This window comes from Perca flavescens, chromosome 1 (genome assembly GCF_004354835.1).
Source record: "Perca flavescens isolate YP-PL-M2 chromosome 1, PFLA_1.0, whole genome shotgun sequence".
Classification (NCBI taxonomy): Eukaryota; Metazoa; Chordata; class Actinopteri; order Perciformes; family Percidae; genus Perca; species Perca flavescens.
This window is the reverse complement of record NC_041331.1, coordinates 4167501-4189963: the sequence shown is the minus strand read 5'-3', so window position 1 is coordinate 4189963 and position 22463 is coordinate 4167501. Positions and strand designations below refer to the sequence as shown.

The 22463-nt window shown below is 41.7% G+C and overlaps 2 protein-coding genes across 5 annotated transcripts in view; one reads left to right on the top strand and one right to left on the bottom strand.

Annotated features, from left to right (window-relative positions):
* Positions 1 to 722: 722 nt before the first annotated feature.
* LOC114556688 (serine/threonine-protein kinase pim-2) lies at positions 723 to 7465 on the bottom strand. The gene is made up of 9 exons (XM_028579710.1): positions 7299 to 7465; positions 5962 to 6004; positions 5403 to 5819; positions 4302 to 4396; positions 4091 to 4138; positions 3757 to 3978; positions 2243 to 2420; positions 1901 to 2074; positions 723 to 926 (listed from the first exon to the last, which is right to left on the bottom strand). The coding sequence occupies exons 3-9, from the start codon at positions 5497 to 5499 to the stop codon at positions 835 to 837; spliced, it is 906 nt and encodes a 301-aa protein (XP_028435511.1). The 5' UTR covers positions 5500 to 5819; positions 5962 to 6004; positions 7299 to 7465; the 3' UTR covers positions 723 to 834.
* The window catches only part of dpy19l3 (dpy-19 like C-mannosyltransferase 3), a 72710-nt gene continuing 57191 nt past the window's right edge, over positions 6945 to 22463 (top strand). For 2 of the 4 annotated variants that reach the window (XM_028579670.1, XM_028579689.1), the window contains exons 1-4: positions 6972 to 7129; positions 8126 to 8252; positions 9981 to 10108; positions 19053 to 19143. In XM_028579670.1, coding sequence (XP_028435471.1) covers positions 8135 to 8252; positions 9981 to 10108; positions 19053 to 19143 — 337 coding nt within the window. In that variant the 5' untranslated portion in view covers positions 6972 to 7129; positions 8126 to 8134. The other 2 variants (XM_028579680.1, XM_028579698.1) reach the window with 2 other exon arrangements.

The window sequence follows — 22463 nt, the reverse complement described above, 5'->3', positions numbered from 1 at the left end:
AATCATAAGAGTTAGTTATCTCAGGACCCTTTACAGATAGAGTATGTCTAGACCGAACGTGGCTCTAGATGGGTGGCCATCTGCCTCGACCGACCAGTTGGGAGGGAGAGAGACAGACATACCTAGTCTATATCCACAACGTTCCACTTCCGGGATTGCTCCGTTGCCACCGGAAATTCCGCCGGATGTTCTTCTTTTTTCTTTTTCCCGTTACCTTCCTCTTTCTTTGTGTTGGAATTTTAAACTCCGGTGGATTTCTGAGAACTATGGTTAACTGCTCCTCAGATCTCTGCAGGGTAAATCCAGACAGCTAGCTAGACTATCTGTCCAATCTGAGTTTTCTGTTGCACGACTAAAACAACTTTTGAACGTACACGTTCCACCAAAACAAGTTCCTTCCCAAGGCTATTTTGCAGAGCCACCGTGGCTCCGTCCGGCGCTTAGCACCACCCAAGACGATTGGGATTGGTTTAAAGAAATGCCAATAAACCAGAACACGTTTTTCTCCCATCCCGTAAATGCTGTGTGGGCAAGTCAGACCCTCCTCCGCAGTGCTGTGGAGGAAGGTCTGGCAATGCGAGACTAACTCCAGTATAATAAATATAGAAATATCACTCACAATATTTAAAGCAGTGGGTATAATGTTATGACATGATGAACAGTGGCAATTACAACAACAATAAATGTAAAATATGATATCATAATTAATGGGTAGACTGCCATTGATTCATCAAACCATTTTATTAATTTGGACTTGTTTGAGTTCCCTCCAGTGCCTCTTCCTGGATAATACCTGGGACTCATTTGGCAAATGAGCAGGTGGTGTGGCATGGACTATATGAGCCAGGGATGGAGCTGTAGCTGCTCTAAGCTGGGACGCCTGTTAGGGTTTCTGACCAGACACATGTGCAAGAATTCTTGGCAGTCTGGAAAGCGAAAGAGAGAGAGAGAGAGAGAGAGAGAGATGGAGATCAGAGGTTGAAGTGGCAGCTCAGCGATCCATTGAAAAAATGTCATTTTCAGGGATTTGTAACTGTTGACTTATTATTGAAATGTGTGGTAAAAGTAACACAAAATAAATTAAATCAATTAAACACCAACTTGGCAAACTTGAAGTCATTAAAGTTGTCCTGCCTTTTTTTTGTGAGATTTCTGCCTCCAACAACAACAATTTCACAGTGATCATTGCATTTTAAAATGACATTTAAGACATATCTAGCAACATCTCTTTTCAGAAACGGTGTCCCTAGTACAATACGTAATTCAAAGATTTAGCTTAGAACAGTTTACATTGGGACTATCAGAAGAAAGGAGTTTCAATGAGAACTAGGCAGAGTTTCTGCAGGTTTCACCAAGTCGAATTTAAGACCTTTTTAAGACCTTTTTAAGACCCATTATAAATGAAACACAACATCAACTAAGCCCTGAATTCCGTTTTTTCAAGCCAAGTATCACAAAACTTGTACTTCCCCATAGCTATAGAATAGTATCCATGTAATAGGTTCCGAAAGAGACATGCACCAATAACACGAAAGCTGATTGGCTGCAACATAAGTTGCATGTTCATTTTAAGTCAGCAGAATTATATTTGGACTAGCGAAAGAAAGATCTTCAACACCACGGAATTAAAAACAAACCACATTAAAACCACACTTAAGAAAAGTAAGAAAAGTAAGACCTGTTTAAAATTATTCAAGACCTAGAACACAATATGGAAACCCTGACCAAGACAGTGTTTTCTTTATTTAAAATTAAAATATGGATTTATTTTTTTGGGGTGGCTACAGAAATCTTTGTCACAAACATCTAAATTAGAAACCTCTACAGCTGAAACCAAACTATCTGCAAGGCTGGATAGCACTAAAAGTACAAGTACTGTGTGTGTGTGTCAGTGTCTTACCTATGGACAGATTACAGTTGATTTTGAGCCCTCTTTCAAGGTAAATACGTGTTTTAAAGGAATAATCATGATCCAGCAGGTCGTACAACAGTGCTCCCAGCTGCCACACCGTTGTGGGACTGGCTTTGTATCTTTTGAACATGAACCATTCTGGAGGGGCTTTTGATAAGGTACCTAAAATACACAACGTTGGACACAAAGAAGGAGAGAAACCATCAGAGATATTCAGAAATGGAGCAAAAAAGACGTAGAGAGAAGAGAGGGAGAAACCTTGTTTGAATAACAATTGTTTCATATATTGTCAACTAAGTGAAGAGCAGGAGCGGAAGACGGATATCATACCAGAGTAGCGATAGTAATATCCCTTTATCATGAGGCAACCACAGCCAAAATCAATCACACGAGCGCGCAGGACATGTGATCCAGTTTCAATGAGGATGTTTTCTAACTTGATGTCCCTGTGAAAGACTCCATTTGTGTGCATCTCGATGGCTGCATCCACCATCTGCCTTAGGATGGTCTGTGATAGAGGGACAGAGTGAAACAGGTGAATGAATGGTGAGTGGTGTTGGACTTGTTCAGTCAGACGAGAGTATGCAGAGAAATTCACTCATGCTAAATAGGTGGTGACTACTAGTGCTCTTGGTTGCTAACTGGACAGTACGCTAAAGGATAGTCGCTTGTTTGCTTTCTTGCTGATAGTTACTAGATGAGACCATTTATACTACCACCATGTCTGTATCCTAAATATGAAACTACCGCCAACAGCCAGTTAGCTTGGCTTGCGCCCGGCTAAGAAATAGTCCTGTACACATCCACCCTTAAAACCATAACTTTTTACACCTCATTTCTTATATGCACTAAAGAAACAAGATATGACACATTAATTGCAGACCTATTTCCATCTAACATAAGACAACCCCACGTGAAGTGTTCGTCCAATCAGGTGCAGCCATCGTGTACCATAAACGTGTCCATATAGGCAGGGTTTTTTTTTCACAGAAGGGATCGCCCCCTTCCCAGCATTGCTAGAGGGCTTGCCACTAGCAGTTATCAGTTTCTCTTTACTGACTACTGACAAGCAAAAGAAACCAATGGGTGCACCTGATTGGACAAACACTTCACGTGGGACTGTCTGCTCCCGGATTTTAAAACGGACCATTATGGCGGCTTGTTTGGAAAACTTTCTCTTATTTTTTGTGCTGTCAGTTAAACGCAATATTAACGGCGTTAACGCAAACCCATTTTAACGGTGTCTGTTTTTATATCGCGAGATTAACGTTCTTTTTGGCCTAGCAAACTTTGCTTTACTTTTTTGACATGCTGTTACAACAACTAGTAATGTTAGAAAAACTAAAACACCACACCGGATCTAGCTAGACCGGAAACACAACAACAGGCACACTGCACACACTTGTTTGGGCTTGGAGCTGGCCAAAGAGTAGCAGGCTAACGTTACGTTTTGAGTGGATGGCGAGCGCGAGACGCCAAATGGACGCCAATAAGATTCTGAATGGAAAGTTTACTTTTAAAAAGTTGCCAAATGGTTCCATTGACAAGACCAAAGTGATGTGTGTGTTTTGTCGTTTGGAACTGAGCTATCATCGCAAAGATTTTCGTGAGCTTTTGAGAGCCGGCCAGTTGAGCGGGACGCTCCTCGTTTGCATTAAATAGCTGGGGTTCAACTTATACAAATGAGGAGCAGGCACCTCGACGATCCCTTTCTCCAAAGTCCCCACAATGCTACCAGAATGCATTGCATGGCTGCGCACATAGACAATGGATAGGGAGCGGGGAAATTACGCTTGACAGCGGACATGCACCATAACTCTTCATCCTTCACCTAGCTTCATTACCTTAGCCTCATCTTCCAGCAGGAAGCCTCTTTTGGCATTGCGATACTGGTGGAGATCCATGGAGGGGACTGGTCTTTCCATAATCAAGAGAAGGTCCTCCTCCAGATCGTAACAGTCAAGCAGGGAGATGGCTGCAGATCTCCCAGGTGATTCAGCTCCACCTGCTGCTTTCACCATGAGGGCGACTTCATCAATGACCTTATACACCTTTCCATTGTTGACCTAAAGGAAATACAGAAAATACATAAGAAAAAAATATACCACGGTAAATGAGGAAGACATGGCCGTGTTTATTTCAACAGTTGGTGTAAGGAGACCAGCTTTATTCACTTACCACTTTACTGTACTGGACCTTTTCTTTTGGAATATGTTTGATAGCAACCTGAAAGATGGAAACACAAGTGTTTCACATGGCAGTTTACTAAAAATGCAGTGAAATATGAATGGTGTGAGAGAGAGAGAGAGTGAGAGAGAGAGAGAGAGAGAGAGAGAGAGAGAGAGAGAGAGAGAGAGAGAGAGAGAGAGAGAGAAAGTGTAAGACTTACTGATGCAACGTCTTCTTTTCGGTAGCCTGCATATACGGCTCCAAAACCACCTTTTGCAATCTTGTAAATCTCAATATAGTTGGCTTCAAATTCAGCTGCGCATAACCACAGAGAGACGACATACTGTATGAGATGTGTTTTTGTACTACTATAATTTTGAGGAACACCTGTTGTTGGAAATGCGCTCATCTTCTTTGTTGTTCCGATTTAGATGAGAAGATAAATACCGCTTGTCTGTATGCTAAATATGAAGCTATGGGCAGCAGCCATTAGCTTTACTTAGAACAACTGGAAACAGGGGTCAAAGGTTAAAAAAAATCCACCTACCATATTTCTTAAGCTTACTAATTATCACATACAAAAACCAAGGTGTGTAACTGCAAGCAGTTATGACAGGGTCCAAGCCTTCTGCGCAAGTCCCTCCCCATGACCCAGCCGAAACGAGATGGTGGCAAGACAAATGTCAGAAAAAATATTGCAACATGTGAAATGCGAGGTATGTAGTTAATTATATATGCACATTTTCCATTTACATTTATTTTATACATCCAATCTAAAAGCTTCAGTGCATTTTTTTGGGGGGGGTGTAATAGACTATGCCCATTCTGATCAATCAGAACAACATTGAAAGTGTGGCCTCAGGAGTGGCCCTAGATTGTACCCTCCAAATTTTGTAAAAATCATATGAGTCCTTCATGAGATATTAATCATATATTCATATGCAGCATTTACTTTGGTAGAGTTATTCAAATGTTCGTATTTTGGTCGCTAGTTACAAAGAATGTGTTGGTTCGTAATTGCCGCATTTTTGAACTGAGCAAAATGGTTTTGTTCAATAAAAGAAAGTTGAAAATGATTTCCTTTCATTTGTTTTAAATTCAACATTCAATTTGTTATATTTTAGCAGAATACTGAAAGCAGCAGATCTGGGTTCGCTTTGATATCTGTTAATGTATCGCAAGTAATATCATTTTACCGCGATATTCAACAACTTTATCGCATATTTTCCTCATATTGTGCAGCCCTAGTACACACATGACAATGGTCTAACTCCTGACAACAAAGCGAATAAGCTAACTTTCTTTCACTCTATTGGCTTACCTCTGCTGGTTTTTACTGAGAAGGGGATGCCATATATATTATCCTCATCTGAGGATGAACATATGCTGCTGCTCAGGCTGAGGTCAGAGCGCTGCATCTTTGAGGAACTGTCTGTGTCATTGTGGGCCTTCCTTTCACTCTGCCTCACATGGCTACCCTCAATAAACACAATGCTGGGCTCATTGGTGTTGGCATCATTGCTACCCCTTATCTTTTTCTTGGGGCAGTCTTCATTAGTGTCTGTTTTCCACTTGCTCCCCCTCACACTGGTGCCCCCTGATATAACACTGTGAGAGGAACTGGGCCTTAGATTTTTCTTGGAAGACCCCTTATGAGTGCTGGCCTTCCTTTTGCTCCTCCAATCTTTGACATCCTCCACCGTGCCGCAGCTGGGTTTGCCGGCGTTGGAGTCATTATCTACATTTAGAGGGGAAAACTATTGGTTTCAGTATTCAGCTGAGTCTAATCCATAATTGTATTAAAAACTCACTGGCACTACATTGGTGGTGCTCTCAAGTCAGAGTTAGTGCCCATCCTACCTTTTTGCCAGGACACTCACCTTGATCTTTTCTGCAGGCCGGAGAGTGAAGAGTCTTAAACTTCTGCATAGATGTATGGGCCATGATGAACAAATGACAGAACATGCATTACTAAGTAACACTTGTGCGTCTTATGTATTTCTCAGGGTTTGTCTGACTTTCACTGAGGTGAACTAGTGGGCTGTTAGTCACAGGATGCTGTTGGAACCCAGTGTTCCATCAAGTGACATCACAACAGTGGCACAGAATGCTGTTGTGACCCAGTGTTCCACCGAGTGTCACTCAATGTTTATTTTGTAGTGGCGGCCCACCATGGCAAAATTTCTGCCACCACGGTATCATAAATAGGGCTGTACAAAAAATGTAGTCGCGGTTGCCATTTAAATGATCCTGCCGATCTTTAGGTATAGTCTGTCTCTTATGAAGCTCATAATATTTTGATTTTTGTTGACACATAATTTTAACTTTGGTGTGAGACCATGTTTTATTAAACTGTATTTAAAGGGGTCGTTATTTTTTGTACGTGTACATTCAATTAAATACAAATGTAGCATTCAATCATGGATACAGATACATTATTGAATTCTTGAATAGCAGTCTTATAGGCTCAAGTCCAAAAACAGCACCACCATCTTCTTGTGACTTTATCACCTTATATTTATGAAAATATTGGTTTCACACAATTCTTTATTTTTAAGTTGTCTGTGTCCTTTATTTCTTTTTCTGGCATAATAATACACAATATCCTTCGGTATATCATGTAAATGTAATAAGCTGCAAGCAGAATTGTTTCTGTATTTTGTATTAACTGTTCCTGTTCCATAGACGTTAACACTTTCTAGCTACTACTCAGAGAAATTATTATTATATCCATATATCCTCCAGCGCTGGTATGCAGACTGTATAGTTGTTAAGAGATATGGTCCTGCCTTTTACATAAGTGAAAGTCTCGTGCTTTTATTTTGAAAGCAGGCTCCTTTGTGTTCCGGTATTGTCCCGTGGTTCAACCAAACCCAGTGCGGTATGAAACTGAACGATGAATTTTAACGAGAGGGAAAAAGAGGAGAGGAAAATGAGAGAGCGAGGGAGATAGAGAGAAATAGGGAGAGAGAGAGAGAGAGAGAGAGAACGAGGGGGAGGTATAGGAGAGCTGTCGGACCTTCCTACCTGCCGCTGCTGTAGAGGAGGGTGAGGTTTCTAAATGTATCGTTGACGCAAATCGTGTTCGTCTTTGTTGCTGTCAAGGCAGAAAGAAAAGCTGGCGTCCATAACGAGAGCGCGCGCCTTTATGCAAAGTGAACATTCATTAAAAGAAATGCCGTAGAAAGTGTGCTACACAATAGGAGGTTAAACCTACCTTATCGTACTTTATGGTATTATGTGCCTCACTGCTAATATCCACTGAGCTGTTTTTTTTTGGGACTCTAGGTACATTTGCTTTTATGTTTTGGCGTAGCCTACCACCTGCGGTAGGATGTAAGATGTAGTTTTGCCGGTGACCTGGGTGCTGTCGGTGTCGATAGATGTGATCTGATGTTTCACGTTATTCTAGCCCGCTCTACGTGAGCAGGAAATGCCGCTGTAAGCAGGCCTGTCCACCCCATCTGTCAGACCGAATGAAAAGCTAGTGACGGTCCAGGAAAACAAACAGTGCTGCAGGTCGTGGTTTGCTTTGGCGCAAATTGCACCAGTGTACACGCTGTGTGTGTGTGTGTGTGTGTGTGTGTGTGTGTGTGTGTGTGTGTGTGTGTGTGTGTGTGTGTGTGTGTGTGTGTTTAACTGTATTCGTGGGGTCCAAAAACCGTGTGTGTCCACTGTGTGTGTGTGTGGGTCCGTGTGTGTGTGTGTGTTTAATATTCGTGGGGTCCAAAAACCGAGTCCACTATACTTGTGGGGTCCGACCCCACAAGTTTAAAGGGACCCCACAAGTTTGAGGGCTTTTGAGGGTTAAGACTTGGTTTTAGGATTATGGATATAATTAGGTTATGGTTAGGGTGAGGGTAAGGGTTAAGGTTAGGCATTTAGATGTGATGGTTAAGGTTAGGGTAAGGGGCTAGGGAATGCATTATGTCAATGACGGGTCCCCACAAAGATAGTGAAGGGCACTGTGTGTGTGTGTGTGTGTGTGTGTGTCTCCACTTGGTATGTGCTCATGCCTTAATCATATCTGTGTTGTGGTTGCAGTGTTTTAACATGACAGCCTTGCGTCAGAGGAAGGGCAGCAAGGGGAAGGAGCCCCCTCTCGGTGCAGAGTTTCAGTCCCAGCAGTCCAACTGTTGCACTGATCATCATCCAGAAAAGATCTTGCATGGTGAGTGAGCCATCCTCCCACCCAGCTGATGGCCTAGTGTCAGCAGAAAGCACCCTTTGACCATACAATAAGCGTTGTTGGCAGCCATCCACCCTGCTGAAGCAACCTTAAGCCACGTCCAGCTCCTGACCCTGACTTCTGATCTGTTGTGGGTGCAGAATGGGAAGCAAAGTTCTCAGTGGGCTTTTTTATTCACTCTTCTGGTTAAAGCCTGCACTCCTACACCTTTTGTGCCCATGCATAGTCAACGTTTTGCTTGGGTTACATCCTCAGAAGACATCAGGCATACTGAACTGATACATTTTTCTGCATTTCACAGATTTCAATTGAAATGAATGCCATTTATATTGTATGAGTAACATGCATTTCTCTAGTATCCACTGAACAAAAAATCACCTGCTGTTGTCATGTTGACTCAGTGGCATGGCTTAGTGGAGCACTTTATCAAAATGCAGCCATTGTTGTGCACTTTACTCTTTCTGTCACTTTTTATTTAAAACAAACAAGTGCAATACTATGAATGCCTTCCAGGATAGACTGTTTGAAAATGTGTGCCATTATCCTCACATTTAAACGTGTTTCCCCCCCTGCGCCCCCTGCACTCTGCCCTCCAGTGTGGCTGTTTGGAACAGGTATAAACCTTTGATTCCTAACGTTGTAGGACAACACGTACAAACTGTTTCTGTCCGAGCATAGTCTTGCGAGAGAGACCCTCCTTCACAGCGCTGGGGAGGAGGGTCTGGCTAGTCCACCCATTATTCCTGGATTGGAGAAAAAAACGTGCTCTGGCTTATTGGCATTTCTTTAAACCAATCACAATCATCGTGGGCGGCGCTAAGCGCCCGACGGAGCCACTGTGCAGCTTTGTGTCTGAAGGGAACTTGTTTTGGTGGAACATGTGTACGTTCAAAAGTTGTTTTAGACAGAAAACAGAAAACTCAGATTGGACAGATAGTCTAGCTAGCTGTCTGGATTTACCCTGCAGAGATCTGAGGAGCAGTTAACCATAGTCCTCAGAAATCCACCAGAGTTTAGAACGCCAACACAAAGAAAGCGGAAAGTAACAGACATCCGGCCGGAATTTCCGGCGGCAACGGAGCAATCCCAGAAGTGGAACGTCGTGGATACAGACTAGTTCAAGCATAACCTGACAATACCAAGACTAGGGCTGCACGATACGAGTAAATTATCTGATTGCGATTATTTTGAACTGATTGCGATATGATTCCCAATATGGGAGGAAAGGATAATTTCATATCATTATTGTCATTTTTGAAACTATTTTAAATAAAAAAAAATGTAAATGATTGTAGTGTGATTTTGGTGAGGCTCTGTACCAAACAAAGATGTTTTCTGTAGTCTGTAGGATATGGTTTGTAGGCCGGGACGTCTCTGCAGCTCCACAATACTTCATTCAGAATGATTTGACACATATTTTGCCTTTAACAAATATTGCGCCCACCCCTTGCGATTTGAATATTGCATTCATCCATATTGTGATTTTGATAAAATTGCGATTAATTGTGCAGCCCTAACCAAGACCCTGAAACTGCAGTGGCTAAATAGAATTGAGCCATCACTCATTTCATTATTTAGACCTGTGCTTTTACTCTTCTGTGTAAAAACCTTGCATGGAAAACATGAATCATGTCATGTCGGCTGTTTTAAAAAGTTATTAAACTTTCATTTGACAGGAAACACCTTAATGACTTGTTAATGTTCCTGCAGGTGATTGGTCATGGGGGGCAATAATCTGGACATCAGTTGGTTGGTCTGTGTCTGTTGGTCTTGGCTTGCTGTGCTGTATCTACATGGCCACGCTACATGAGAACGACCTGTGGTTCTCCAACATAAAGGTAAAGGCCCTTCGCTGTTAACACCCTTTTGCTCAAGTTATTTTTTCTTACAGAGGTGCACTCTTAGCCTGGCTCCACTCCTCCTCCTCCAAAAGGTACTGAGATCTGAACACAGACTTTTAAAAATGAGCAAAACTCTGCACATCTTGACACGTTTCAACTGGTAATGGAAATGTTAATCAGCAGGACATGGTTTGACTCGGCGCAGCCAGATGTGCTAAATGGAAAAATGCTATTTTTGTCAGCGTTATTGTTAGCAAGACCTGAGCTTCTTCCTACTACATGTCAAATGTGAGCTGTCAAAAAGGTCCATTACAGCAACAACTGTGGCACTACAGGCAGCAGTCAGCTATTAGAGGTCAGCCAATGGAACGGTCATGTGGTTGCTATCACACAAATAATAGAATTAGTTTTATCACGATGTGTGCCTTTTTTTTTCTAATGCAATGATTATAAGGGGTGTCACGATTCTACAATTCTTCCTTAAAAAAATAGGCTACATGTTTTCAAGTGTCACTGAGGGCAGGACTTTGCACACACACACACACACACACACACACACACACACACACACACACACACACACACACACACACACAGTGTGGAGCTGAGAGAAAGGTGCAGTGACGCATTATTATGGAACCCACGCAACTTCTAGGCAAGCGCCGCCATTCAGTAGCATTTACACGCTACTATTGGCCAGGCACCCATTCTTACGCAAGGTAACGTAACCCGATTTGTTCAGGTCCTATCCCCTGACCAGTCGGCTATCCTAACCTTAACTACTCAAGGTCAATGCCTAACCCCAACCAATCGGGCTGCTTTGTAGGGCGGGACTTGCCTACAAGTTGCGTGGGATCCATAATAACGCTGCAATGACGGCTCATCAGTCTAACTTGTTGCTCTTTTTTTCCTGCTAAGTTTGTGTCTCTCCCGACCGGCTGCTGAACGGCGCTCACAACGACTAGCTACGTGAAACGTGCCACTGTATCAATGAGCACTGGCTGGTTAACCGACTGTCCTACACACAGAGTATACCGAGCAGACACACAGCTGACAACCTCACAGCTAAACTAATTGCTAAACAGGCTCGGATATACGCTCCGCGTCCGCAGAACAGCTGTGGGCTTATACAGTTTCCACGGACTGGGAAAGTGGCTACATGTGTCCAGGACAGCACGCAACGTTGAGGCTGCGTGGCCGGTTCAAGTCTGCAGTTGTTCATAGACACTAAACACGGAAAGTCCGTTAACCAGGGTTGGCTATCGGTCAGAAAAAATATCATAATTAGCATCCCTAATAGAGTTTAGATTCTCTGCCCGAACTGGACCGGTTTTTTACGCCGCTTTGATTGGGCCGGGCCCTTGATCAAGCATTTGTGTTTTTTTTAATCATTACTTTATTAGCTTTATTCGGTGGGGAGCAAGCTATGCCTCTCTAGCTTCTCCCGTAGCTCTGGGTATATGTACTGCGCTGACCTTGTATGAGGTAAACTGTGCTACATCGTGTCTCTCCCCCCTCTGCAGCACTGTTGTCGGCCAGCGCGTCAGCATGCAGACCGTGACGAAGGACGGTATTAATTAGGGGATCGAGACAAGAAAGTCTCCTATATGGTTCCAGGGCTTTGATTACGTTGCTGTCTTGATCTGTTACCCACACTATTTGGCTGAGGGAGCTGTAGGGTCAAGTTTTTTTTTTACGTTTCTTCATTCGGATCCATTTGCAATCCATTCTATTCAGAATAAACAAACAGCGCAGTTTACATGCTTCGTCCTTGTTGCGTTACCGGTATTTATTAAGATAATTCTAAACAGATTTCTGCAGTTCAAACAACTCGGAATTGTAGTTGAGAACATCAGTTATAACGGCCGATGTATTAAAAAATTGTCAGGTTTAAATCGGGCCCGATTGAAGCTCTAATCCCTAACCATAATGCATACTGCATGTACGTAGTTGTCTCAGTGGTTTAGTAAGGACTGTAAACTGACTGGCTGTATGTCTCACAGTCTAACACCAACCATTGCCACTGGTTTGCCAGCCCAGGAAGCAGATCTGGTAATGTTGAAAACACATGGAGCCTTTTATATCTTTCCTGAGGCACTTGTTAAGAAGCATCCGAGATGCAGATGATTGATGTATATGACACTTGTATATGGAGGTTATCTAAGGATTTGACATCCATGTGTACGATTCTTCAACCACTTTACAGATGCAGATATTTACAGGTGGTAAATGTCTCCCAGTTTTAACATATAACATTTTTATTTTTTTTATTTACTTATCTCAAGAGGAAATGTAGCTTCAACATAAGTGTCAATATGGCACAAACCCCCTCGTCCTGTGTTCTCCGTTAAGAATGCGTCATAAACACTTCATCCTGAAATGGGATGATTGTTTTTCCATGCGCTGCGGCGGATTGATTTTCAAGCCCGTTGAATGAACCACATGAAGTCCTGAAACAGCAGAGCGACTCATGGTTAGCCAGACCTCTTTAGAGCCATTTTAGTGTTGTACAGCAACAGAACATTGTGCCCTGCCAGGTATGATGTCATTTTTCAAATCCCCCTTTTCCAAAGCTTCACCAAGACTGTGGCTCAGACTGATACACAACAGACTTTGATCTGGTTGACATGGCAGAACAGATCGCTCTGTCAGAGTCATAACTGAGGCAAGATGTAAATGAACACTGTTCATTTACATTTACATCTTTTTATTTTTTTGCCTCATTTAGCGGTGCAGAAATAGTCATTTGTTTTGGTAGCTAAATGAGTCAGTTGAGGAAATGAATTCAGGCCACATGGTGTGGCCTGGTTTTTCGTCTCATGTTGTGTGGTTTACAATGATGTAAGGATGAATTTGTGTATACAAATGGTTCTGAAGGTCTGAACCATAGCTAGGGGTGTGAAGTTTACCTGCCATCTATCAGAAAACTGATAACAACAATCGAAGATAGGGCTACATCAATAACAAACCACAGGTACCATCCATGGTAATATATTAAAGAGAATGAGAGGCTAAAGATGTGGCACTGGTGCACTGGCACTGGTCAGACTTCTCTGAATCTGCTTCAAAAGTTTGAGTTTTACAGTTTGAATGAGTCAAAACTAGTGTCCATAGACCGTAGGACGGAAGAGAGAATGAGACAAAACGACTGCGCTCTAGGACTTCGAAGTGATCTCATCTGTTGGCACTAACTCGGCGTGCCAGCCAGGTGCTTCATCTGTTTCTCATGCAAATGTGCATTGCGTCTTGACCAACATAAAGGTCTTCTGCACAGGATCATTTGTGAGTTTCTGTCACAGAGAGGCATCCGGTTAATTGAGCGGACTCAGTCAGACACAGCTTGTGGTGCTGTGCTGTTTTTGTGTGTGTGAAGGGAAGACGCAGACAGATGCTTTCATTCATAATAAATGCAAGGCACTTCACAGGCCTGGTGAACATTTCCCTGAAATGTTCCCAAATAAGTGGGCTCCTGGCTGACATCATCACACATTGCACGCATATGTGTGTGTGTGTGTGTGTGTGTGTGTGTGTGTGTGTGTGTGTGTGTGTGTGTGTGTGTGTGTGTGTGTGTGTGTGTGTGTGTGTGTGTGTGTGTGTGTGTGTGTGTGTGTGTGTGTGTGTGTGTGTGTGTGTGTGTGTGTGGTGTTTCCTTCTGTTAATGCTATCAAAGCCTCTGTCTAAGACTACGTTCGCATAGAGACGGCTAAATCTGAAAGTGCTGTTGACATGTGAAAACAACATAAAATTACAAAAGTTATGGGAAAAAGCATCAGAATAGATTCATAACAAATACAACACAAGGTTTATTTCAAGTCAAGTTATATTCATGTTGGACTGGTCCAACATGAATAAATAAATAAGGACCATGTCTACAAAACAGGACATGTTTTACTGGTTGTACAGTATATAATATATTTGCTTCTCTGATTCGTTCCGTTTAGTTGTCTCTATCTATTTCTTCCCTTCCACTGTCACTCTGTTGAAATATGCACATACATGGTACGCTCCATAGGGTTTGTCACGTAGTGGACCCGTGCGCTGACGTGCACTAACATGTGCACGTGGCTCGGTAACTGGCCAATGAAATGATGATCATTACAGCGTTTCAAGCTCTAAATCAAACACAACTAAGCCATACAGCCAACGGACGTGACTCAGCGCTCCACAAAATAAACTAAATATTGCAGACTTATTGCGACATTTTCGATATAATATTGCGCAACGATATTGCGAAAAACGATATTGAGTCGATTTATCATGCACCCCTACTCTGGAGATAGTTTTAAAGCTCAGCTTTGAGGCGCAAAGACCGCCAGCTCAGTCGGGGCCGAGGGCCAAAATAGAAGGAAAAAGATTAATGTTCATATTTAACCGGCTTACGCTTGGTCTCCACGGGCAGCTTTTTTCATCTGCAACTCCCCTGTATCTGTGACACACAGCGGATTCCAAGAGAAATTGTGTCACCACAACATGATGCCGACGGTGTACACGTTTTGTAGACAAGTTGTTGTTGGCGGGGATATACGTTTCTATTCGTTTCTATCTGGCTATCTCAAACTATTTGTTACGTTTTCTACTTGAGTCACACACTTTGCAGCTTAAAAAGTTGCATTTAGTTTACTTCAACTAACAATGCTACTACTACTAAAACAAATGTATATAAGAACTCACCAGGTATACCAACTGCCTGGGCAACCTTCAACGTATCATAAAGTAAGCTATAGGATAATCATGATCTTTTTATTTGCATGGAATTTTAAATATAGCATATGTGTATACACTGGAGGATATATTCGAGACATGTTTGCATGTCTGCCCTCTCATTGGCTACCGCTCTGTAAAAGTCAACTCAGAGTCAACTTTGGGAGAGCGATGAACATCCGGGCACTTTCGCCATTGTCAGCGGACTCCTCTCATACCGCTGTTCTCATAGGGAATGATTTGAATCGTTAGTGTGGACATTATACAAGTCCACCTGCAGCACATGCTACAATGCCCAGTGAAAAGCATGTGTCCTTTTCCAAGCCACAACGAATGGTGTAATGTACAGCTAGCACAGTGTTCAGACGCTTGTAGCTCTGCCAACCCAATGCTGTTGGCTGACCTTACCTTGAACTGCTTGCTCTTGCTCCCTCAGTTGAGATTACGTATTTTGTTTCCTCTCACTTTCCCTCTTCCACTTAAACACACACACACACACACACACACACACACACACATGCTGTCTTAAATGTGTCCAGGTCAAGTAGGATGGAAAGAGCCGTGAAACACGCTGGAAAGTAATTTGGGAGTGTGGGAGTCCTGCCTGTTGGTGTATGTACTTTTCTGGGTCTTTGCTGTTTGACCTGACCCTACATGACTGATGGTATCAGAGTGTTGGCAGTCTGTCAAGAAGCTGTTGAACAGAGGAGGAGACTGGCTTTAATAATCTCACATGTGGCTTCCTCATCCATCGTGTCATAGAGGGAATGCGGTAGCAGTGTTAGCCTCAGGTTAAAAGGCTCTGGTGGGTTTGTTATCAGGTTATTGTTACTCTTTCTCTCCGTCTCTTTCACACACACTCTTACGAGTGCGCATTAAAGCCAGTCATCATAAAATATATATGAGACAGCTGGCTTAATCTGGCCTCTAGGATTCATCAGGTGAGATGCCATGCCCACGTCTGTCCGAGCGCAGAATGCAGTTTATTTCAGACACGTGCTCAAAGCTTGACGTCAGTTCCAGAGCCACGAAACCCTCTGACAAAAGTTCCCCGCATTTTCCGAATGATCATCCAACATGTTCCCCTCGCTCATCCCCACCTCCAACCCCATCCCCACCCCATATTAATCTTTTCCTGTGTGCATGTGTGTTTTTATAGACAAGAGGTCACCAGCAGTGACTCTTTTCTTTCCCTCCCTCTGGCTGCCCCAGTTATCTACAGCCCAGCCTGCTGTTCACACACTCACTGGGGCTCAGTCTCTATGCTTTTCTTTCCTCTTCGTACTTAGTAGAACAAATGCTTATTGTTTAGAAGTGTCTGTTAGAGTCCAAGGGAGGCAGATGTCGGTCCTTGTTTAATCTCCAGACGACATAAAGCAGAGGGAATACAATGCAAGGCCAGCGCTGGTCGGACCCCCACTTGAATTCTTCAAGGACCATATCAGAGCGGTGGGAGTTATTCAAAGAGCCATACGGAGGAAATGGTAACAGAGAGAAACGGAGAGAAGAGGATCGGTGCCTTCTTAAGAAGTGAACTGGCTTTTAGGTTAATGAGCAATGTGTGAACTTGCTAACTAGGCCCTATTCTCTTTGACCTTAATTTAAATTGAGGATTAGCCATCTCATCAGAGGTCTTGGGGAAAAGCCAAGGCTTGTTTTGCCTCAGGCAAGCTCAAGAGACGAGTTGGAAAGGGAACTAGCTGCTCATTCCCTCGTAGAAGGCTTTTGCCTATTTCCTTTGGCAAGGAACTTGAAGCGATTTTAAAAAAGCTAATTTATTTGGACCGACTTCAAGAAAAGAAAAACACACCGCATTTTAACATTCATTGCCGTAATGGATTTGGATCAGTTCTATAGCTCAGCCCGGGAGCATGCTGCTTATCTACCTGAATTCAGCTCATCAAAGGATCCAAGAACTTATTGATCATCTACATATTCTCAGGCAATGGAGCTTCGTAAAAGAGTTAGGCTGAGCAAGCTGCAAGACAATCTGGGCCGGTCTCCAGATCCACCGGCTGAAGGGAGATGCAGCAGTAACATGATGTTGGGCACCGAAAGGTCTAACGCCATGCATCAGGATACAGGGGAGTTTTCTCTGCTAAGAGGATCTGGTGCTTGTTCCGGTTCAGGCATTCTTCCCTGTTGGCCTTGGCGACAGCGTGTTTCCATGGCAGCCGGGCTGTTAATAGCTGTGCTGCTGGCACTGACTCAGGCCTGGTGCGTCAACTCCATACATGAGAATCTGCTGTGGTTCTCTCAGCTCACGGTAGGAGTTATGATACTGTGTTCATTTGAAGCTTTGATTAGGATGAACCATGCACATCAACAAGCTCTCGCTCACAGTAACAGCCCGTGGTACGAGTTAACTTACCATAACATGGTGCAAATAAAGACTGTCACACCCCTCAGCACATAGTAGGAGTTTGTCTGATCACAATATTTATATTCTTCCTCTTCTTTAAATATATATTTTTTAAATATATTCTTTTCTCTCAACTGCTATTATCTATTGTCCTCCTTGTTATTATTAGCAGCCATGCTACGTGAATTCCTGTCCCTCCTTTATTGTGATTTATCAGTCAGTCAAACCAGTTCAATTGATGAACTATCATATGGAATCCAAAATGAATTGTGAATTTACTGAATTCAACTAAAAAAAGCATCCGTGGTTTCTATGTTTTGAAAAAAGTATCATAGTTTTGAAAAGACCTGAAGAGGTATTCCATTACAACAGTACTACAGAAGGGAATTACAGGGTAACTCAATATATCACGATACAACGGCCACACTAACCGCAAGGCTGGACCCGAATATTCGACTGCTCGGATCTTCGTTCGTTGGGTTGGTATTTGTTTTTTTTGGGATTCAGTTATGCGTTTTTTTTCTCCCCCCTTAGTTCTGTAGAATAACTGAGTCCTTAAAAATGGATGCTTTTTAATGAACCGAAAGACACATGTTGCAGCGCAGTGTTTTAATGTCTTCTCAGTGTGAGTGTCTTTACTGTGTTTTGCTGTCCTTCTCTCCTCTACTTTGATCTCCATGTTTCACTGAGGGAAGGTATTTGGACATAGCCCAGAGATGCAGAGATTAAGGTGCAGTGACGACTCGACAGTCCGCTAACTTGTTGCTCTTGGTACCAATACTAGATGCTCTGTTTCAACAATGTTAGGCTGAAAGAAAACGTGCATACAGGCTGAATTTCACTGTTTTTGTAAAACAGGAATGAATCGTAGACCACATGTACTTGTTTTTGTGTGATTTACATTTGAACAATGTGTAAAAAAAGTACATACCTAGTTCCTGTTTTTAACATCACAACTGAATTGCACAGCCCTAGATTATAGGTGGTGTTTTGCTGGGAGTTTGCTGAGGTTACAAAATTTAAAGACGTGCATTATCCCACCCTAATAGGTGCAAATAGCAATCTATTTAAGTTAATATGATGCTGCTGTAAGAGTGGGGCTACAGGCTACAAATGGACATTTTAGGGGGGATGGTTAGAATATGGAACATTTTGTATACAAAGTGAATTTATATGTGACTTCATGGTGGATTTGTGTCTTTTTCAGCATAATAGCTTAAGCTGTAATGCAAATGGAAATCAGCAGGGCTGTTCCCTCCAAGTCATTTAGTGGAAAATCTGTTCTTAAGTAGTTCTTAGTTGTTTTTTTAATGGTCTTTTTATGAGGGATGAGCTTTTAATCATAAGTTATTACTGGGAAAAGATGACATAAATCGTACTGTAATAATACTCCGAAAAATTCTTTGGTCCCCTGGAATGACCACATTCAACTGTGCAGGGACAGGATACTGGATACTTTCAGTGAATTCACATAGCTGATATGTCAATGAAATATATCAAATAATTTGCTTTGAATCGAGCACAGCTGTGAAAACTATTTACAAGCTGAACATGATAGATTGATGATTGAGTTAATATTCTGCAGCTGGTTGTTCACTGTTTGCTCTCCGTTTCCCACCCCACAGTGGAACAGTAATCATTCATGGCAAGCAGGAAATCTCTTGGGAAGACATCATCTAAGCACATACACACACGCACATGTACAGGCACACACTGTGTTACCTGTCTTATTGTTACTTTTGAGGATTACGACTGTATTAGCTGCTTTGCGTCAATCCTCCATGTTTCTGTCATGCTTTGCCAGCATATCTGTTTTCCATATTTTAGAGAACAGAAGTCTTTGGTTTCATACAACTAAAATTCCCTTGTTGCTTTCAGGAAGTGGAGCGGGAGATCTCCTTTCGGACAGAGTGTGGACTGTACTATTCCTACTACAAGCAAATGTTGCAGGCCCCGTCCATACAGGAAGGTAAGCACTATGTTTACGGTGATGTCATTTTTCAGTGTGTGTATATATTTCAATAATGGCCTTTTATTGAATTGAAGGGTGGTGTCTTTTACAAAACCAAAAACACAAGAGCAAAAGTGTAAGGTTTGTTTATCTGATTTAACATTAGCTGCAAATGTTAGCGGGTTGGGCTAACTAGCTTACTACCTACAGTGGTAACCATAACCAAGCAGTATGTCCAATAGGGGTGGGGGAAAAAATCGATACAGCATAGTATTGTGATATTTTTCGTGGCAGTACTGTATCGATACACAGATGCCAAGTGTCGATCTTTTATTATATACGTGTTGGTCAGTCTGTCTGCTTGACAATCCCATTTTGCAGCAATAAAATTTGAAGTGAGATGAACAGACAGAGAAATTTATCTTTTTAGATAAAACAGATGTTGACAAAATTTTCCTTTGGGGACATCATTTGAAATTGGGAAAAATTTGAAGTTGGAAAAAAGGTAATACATTGCTTAAAATTGCAACAATATCGTATCGTGACACAGGTATCGTGATGATATCGTATTGTGAGGCCTCTGGAGATTCCCACCCCTAATGTCCAAGAAGCATATCATCAACAAACAACATTATTTTTTCATGTTACAGGTTTAAAAAAAAAAAAAAAAAGCCCCTTCGTGACTGAACCATACGCTGTTTATGTAGTACGTCCTTACTGTGTGGAAGCTGTCAGAGTTTAGGCTAACGTTAGCAGCTCTGTCCTGCTCATTATTGGATTTGGGGACCTTTACTTCCCTGCAACTCCAGTCAGAATAACCTGAGAAAGTTTTAGGTTTGCCAAATACATGTACTGTACTTGTATCTTTCTCACCCTAACAGCCTTGACTAACATTAAAAGTCAAAACATACTGTTTTAAAATACAATGTGCAAGCTAAACAGCCACACAGGGCTAAGTTAGATCGAAGTAATAGTCTGATCTTACATTTTTCTTCATCATACATACTTATAATTCTGTGAGTAACTAGCTCTACAGTGTGACTCAAGGACAATGCTGTTCATTTCTTTATTTTGTCTTCTACGTGGATCATCAACTGGTGAGGAAGATGACTTTTAGCATGGTATCATTTATCTAGCTACCAAACGTATATTTAAGACCATTTCACAGGACTCTTGTTTTAAAACGAGTCAGCTGGAATCACTCAAAAGTCAGCCAGACATGACGTTTATAACTAATGGAGCTAACATTAGCTCATTTAGATAGCTAGCTACAGCTGTTAAAATCGGATAACCCAGCATTTCATGGATGTGAAATTACTATAGTTATTGCAACATGGTATTTTAATATCTCAAAATAATTTTTTATATGTGATGTCTCTATATATATAGACACATCACATATAAAAAAAAAATTTTCCCACTCTTACAAGGAAAATATAAACTTGTTTCCCTCCATTTGCCAATCAGACCAAACAACTCACAGCAGTTTCTTGTGACGCATAGTCTGCTCTGAGGGAAATTAGTCTAATTATTTGTTCCCATTATCGTGTAAAATTCCTAGTTATAAACAGGCCTAATTTTCCACTAAGGCAAATAATTGAGCTGTAGGCTAATCAGTTGAGCAACTGGCTGACCTCGCTTTCTGTCTCCCTCTGTGCTCATTTCTTGTCAGCAGAATGGCTTGATGTGCAGAAACTACAGTAATTAGAGCTAGGGCTGCTCGATTATGGAACAAATAATCACAATTATTTTGATCAATATTGAAATCATGATTATTATTGTAATGTTATTGTTATTATTTGCAATTGGTTCTAAAAAGCATTATATATCTTACAATTCCATTACAGGGTGTAGAGTCCTTTCTCTCACAGAAAGAGTCTTTGGGTCAGAATAAAATCGGTTTTACTACTGTGAGTCTGTTCAGCTATAAATATAGATATAATAGTGTAATGTATATAGATATACATTATACATATAGCTAATGAACAATTCGAGATGCATAACACATTTTCCAATCTCGGATCACATTTTCACTTACTATGACCACTACTACTGTCATTACTAAACATTGTGCCAAAATATGAACAATAACGTTAGGTAAAACTGGTGATTTAACGTCACCGCTAATTTTACATACAGTTTAGCAACAAAAACTTACTACATTTTTTCATCTTGGTTTTGAGCAGTATGCATAATGGAAGAAAGGAGAAAACAAAAGAAAAACAAGTGAGGTGAGAGAAAGTAAGCAAGGGTGGAAAGAAAAAGGATGGAAGGAGCCATGAATAGAGAATAGGAAAGATAGAGAAGCAGGAATGAGAGGAGAGGTATAAGGACAGAAAGGAATGTAACGGAGCTAAGGTAGATAGGAAGAATCAAAGTGAGCAAGGAAAAGACTAAGGGAAGAAAAGGGATAAAGCCAAAATGACAGTTTGGGACAAAGATAAAAAGGAATGAATGAAGTAGAGTAGGTTGTGTGTGTGTAGTAATGTGTACTCTGTTAATGGAAAACAGGTTCTGGTTTTTATAGTCTTACATGGATCGAGAACACAGCAGTAATCAGGCTGACAGGAGTCAGCCTGCAGCAGGAACTTGGCTCTCTGCTGCACGTTTGGTGTCACGCTTTGTTCCAGTCAGACCAAATGCATAGTAATGATACTGCACCCAGTGCCAATGTGGAATAATGACACCAGTGTGCGTGTGTGTGCACTCATATAACGTCAGTAGCATTCTTTTTGCATGGCATAAAAAATGCCATTTTTGTTCCACCAAGGAGGTCGTGTTTTCGCCTCAGTTTGTTTGTTTGTCTGTCAGCAGGATTACGGAAAACTACTGGCCCGATTTTTTTTTTTGTTGCCTTTTGAACCTGGTGGAAGGGTGTAGCATCCGCCAAGGAAGAAACCATTACATTTTGGAGTGGATCCGAATCATGGGGCGGATATACAAATTTACATTTCACATTGCAAAATAGGGCGTTTGTGCCGAATTCACTTCGGGAATAATCGGAAAAAATGAGTTACCAACCACACTGCATTGACATCGTAAGATATAAATATAGAAATAATAGAAGGATAGTTCTGGTTTCGTACAACATGGTTCTTATTTTAGTAGTTTTTGCCAATAATACTCACAAAAGTACTTGCTGAGATGGGGGAATACAGTGACAAAGCAAGAAACGTCAGCCATCAGACAGGTTGTAAACAAACCCCCAGTTTAACCAATTTGGAAGAGAAAACAAAGGTGAATGCTAAAATTCTAACCATCACAGTTTACAGGCTGTCCTGTGCAATGGATTATAACCAACCCTTTAGGTGTGTTCACAGTTTTGTTGAATTGTGTAC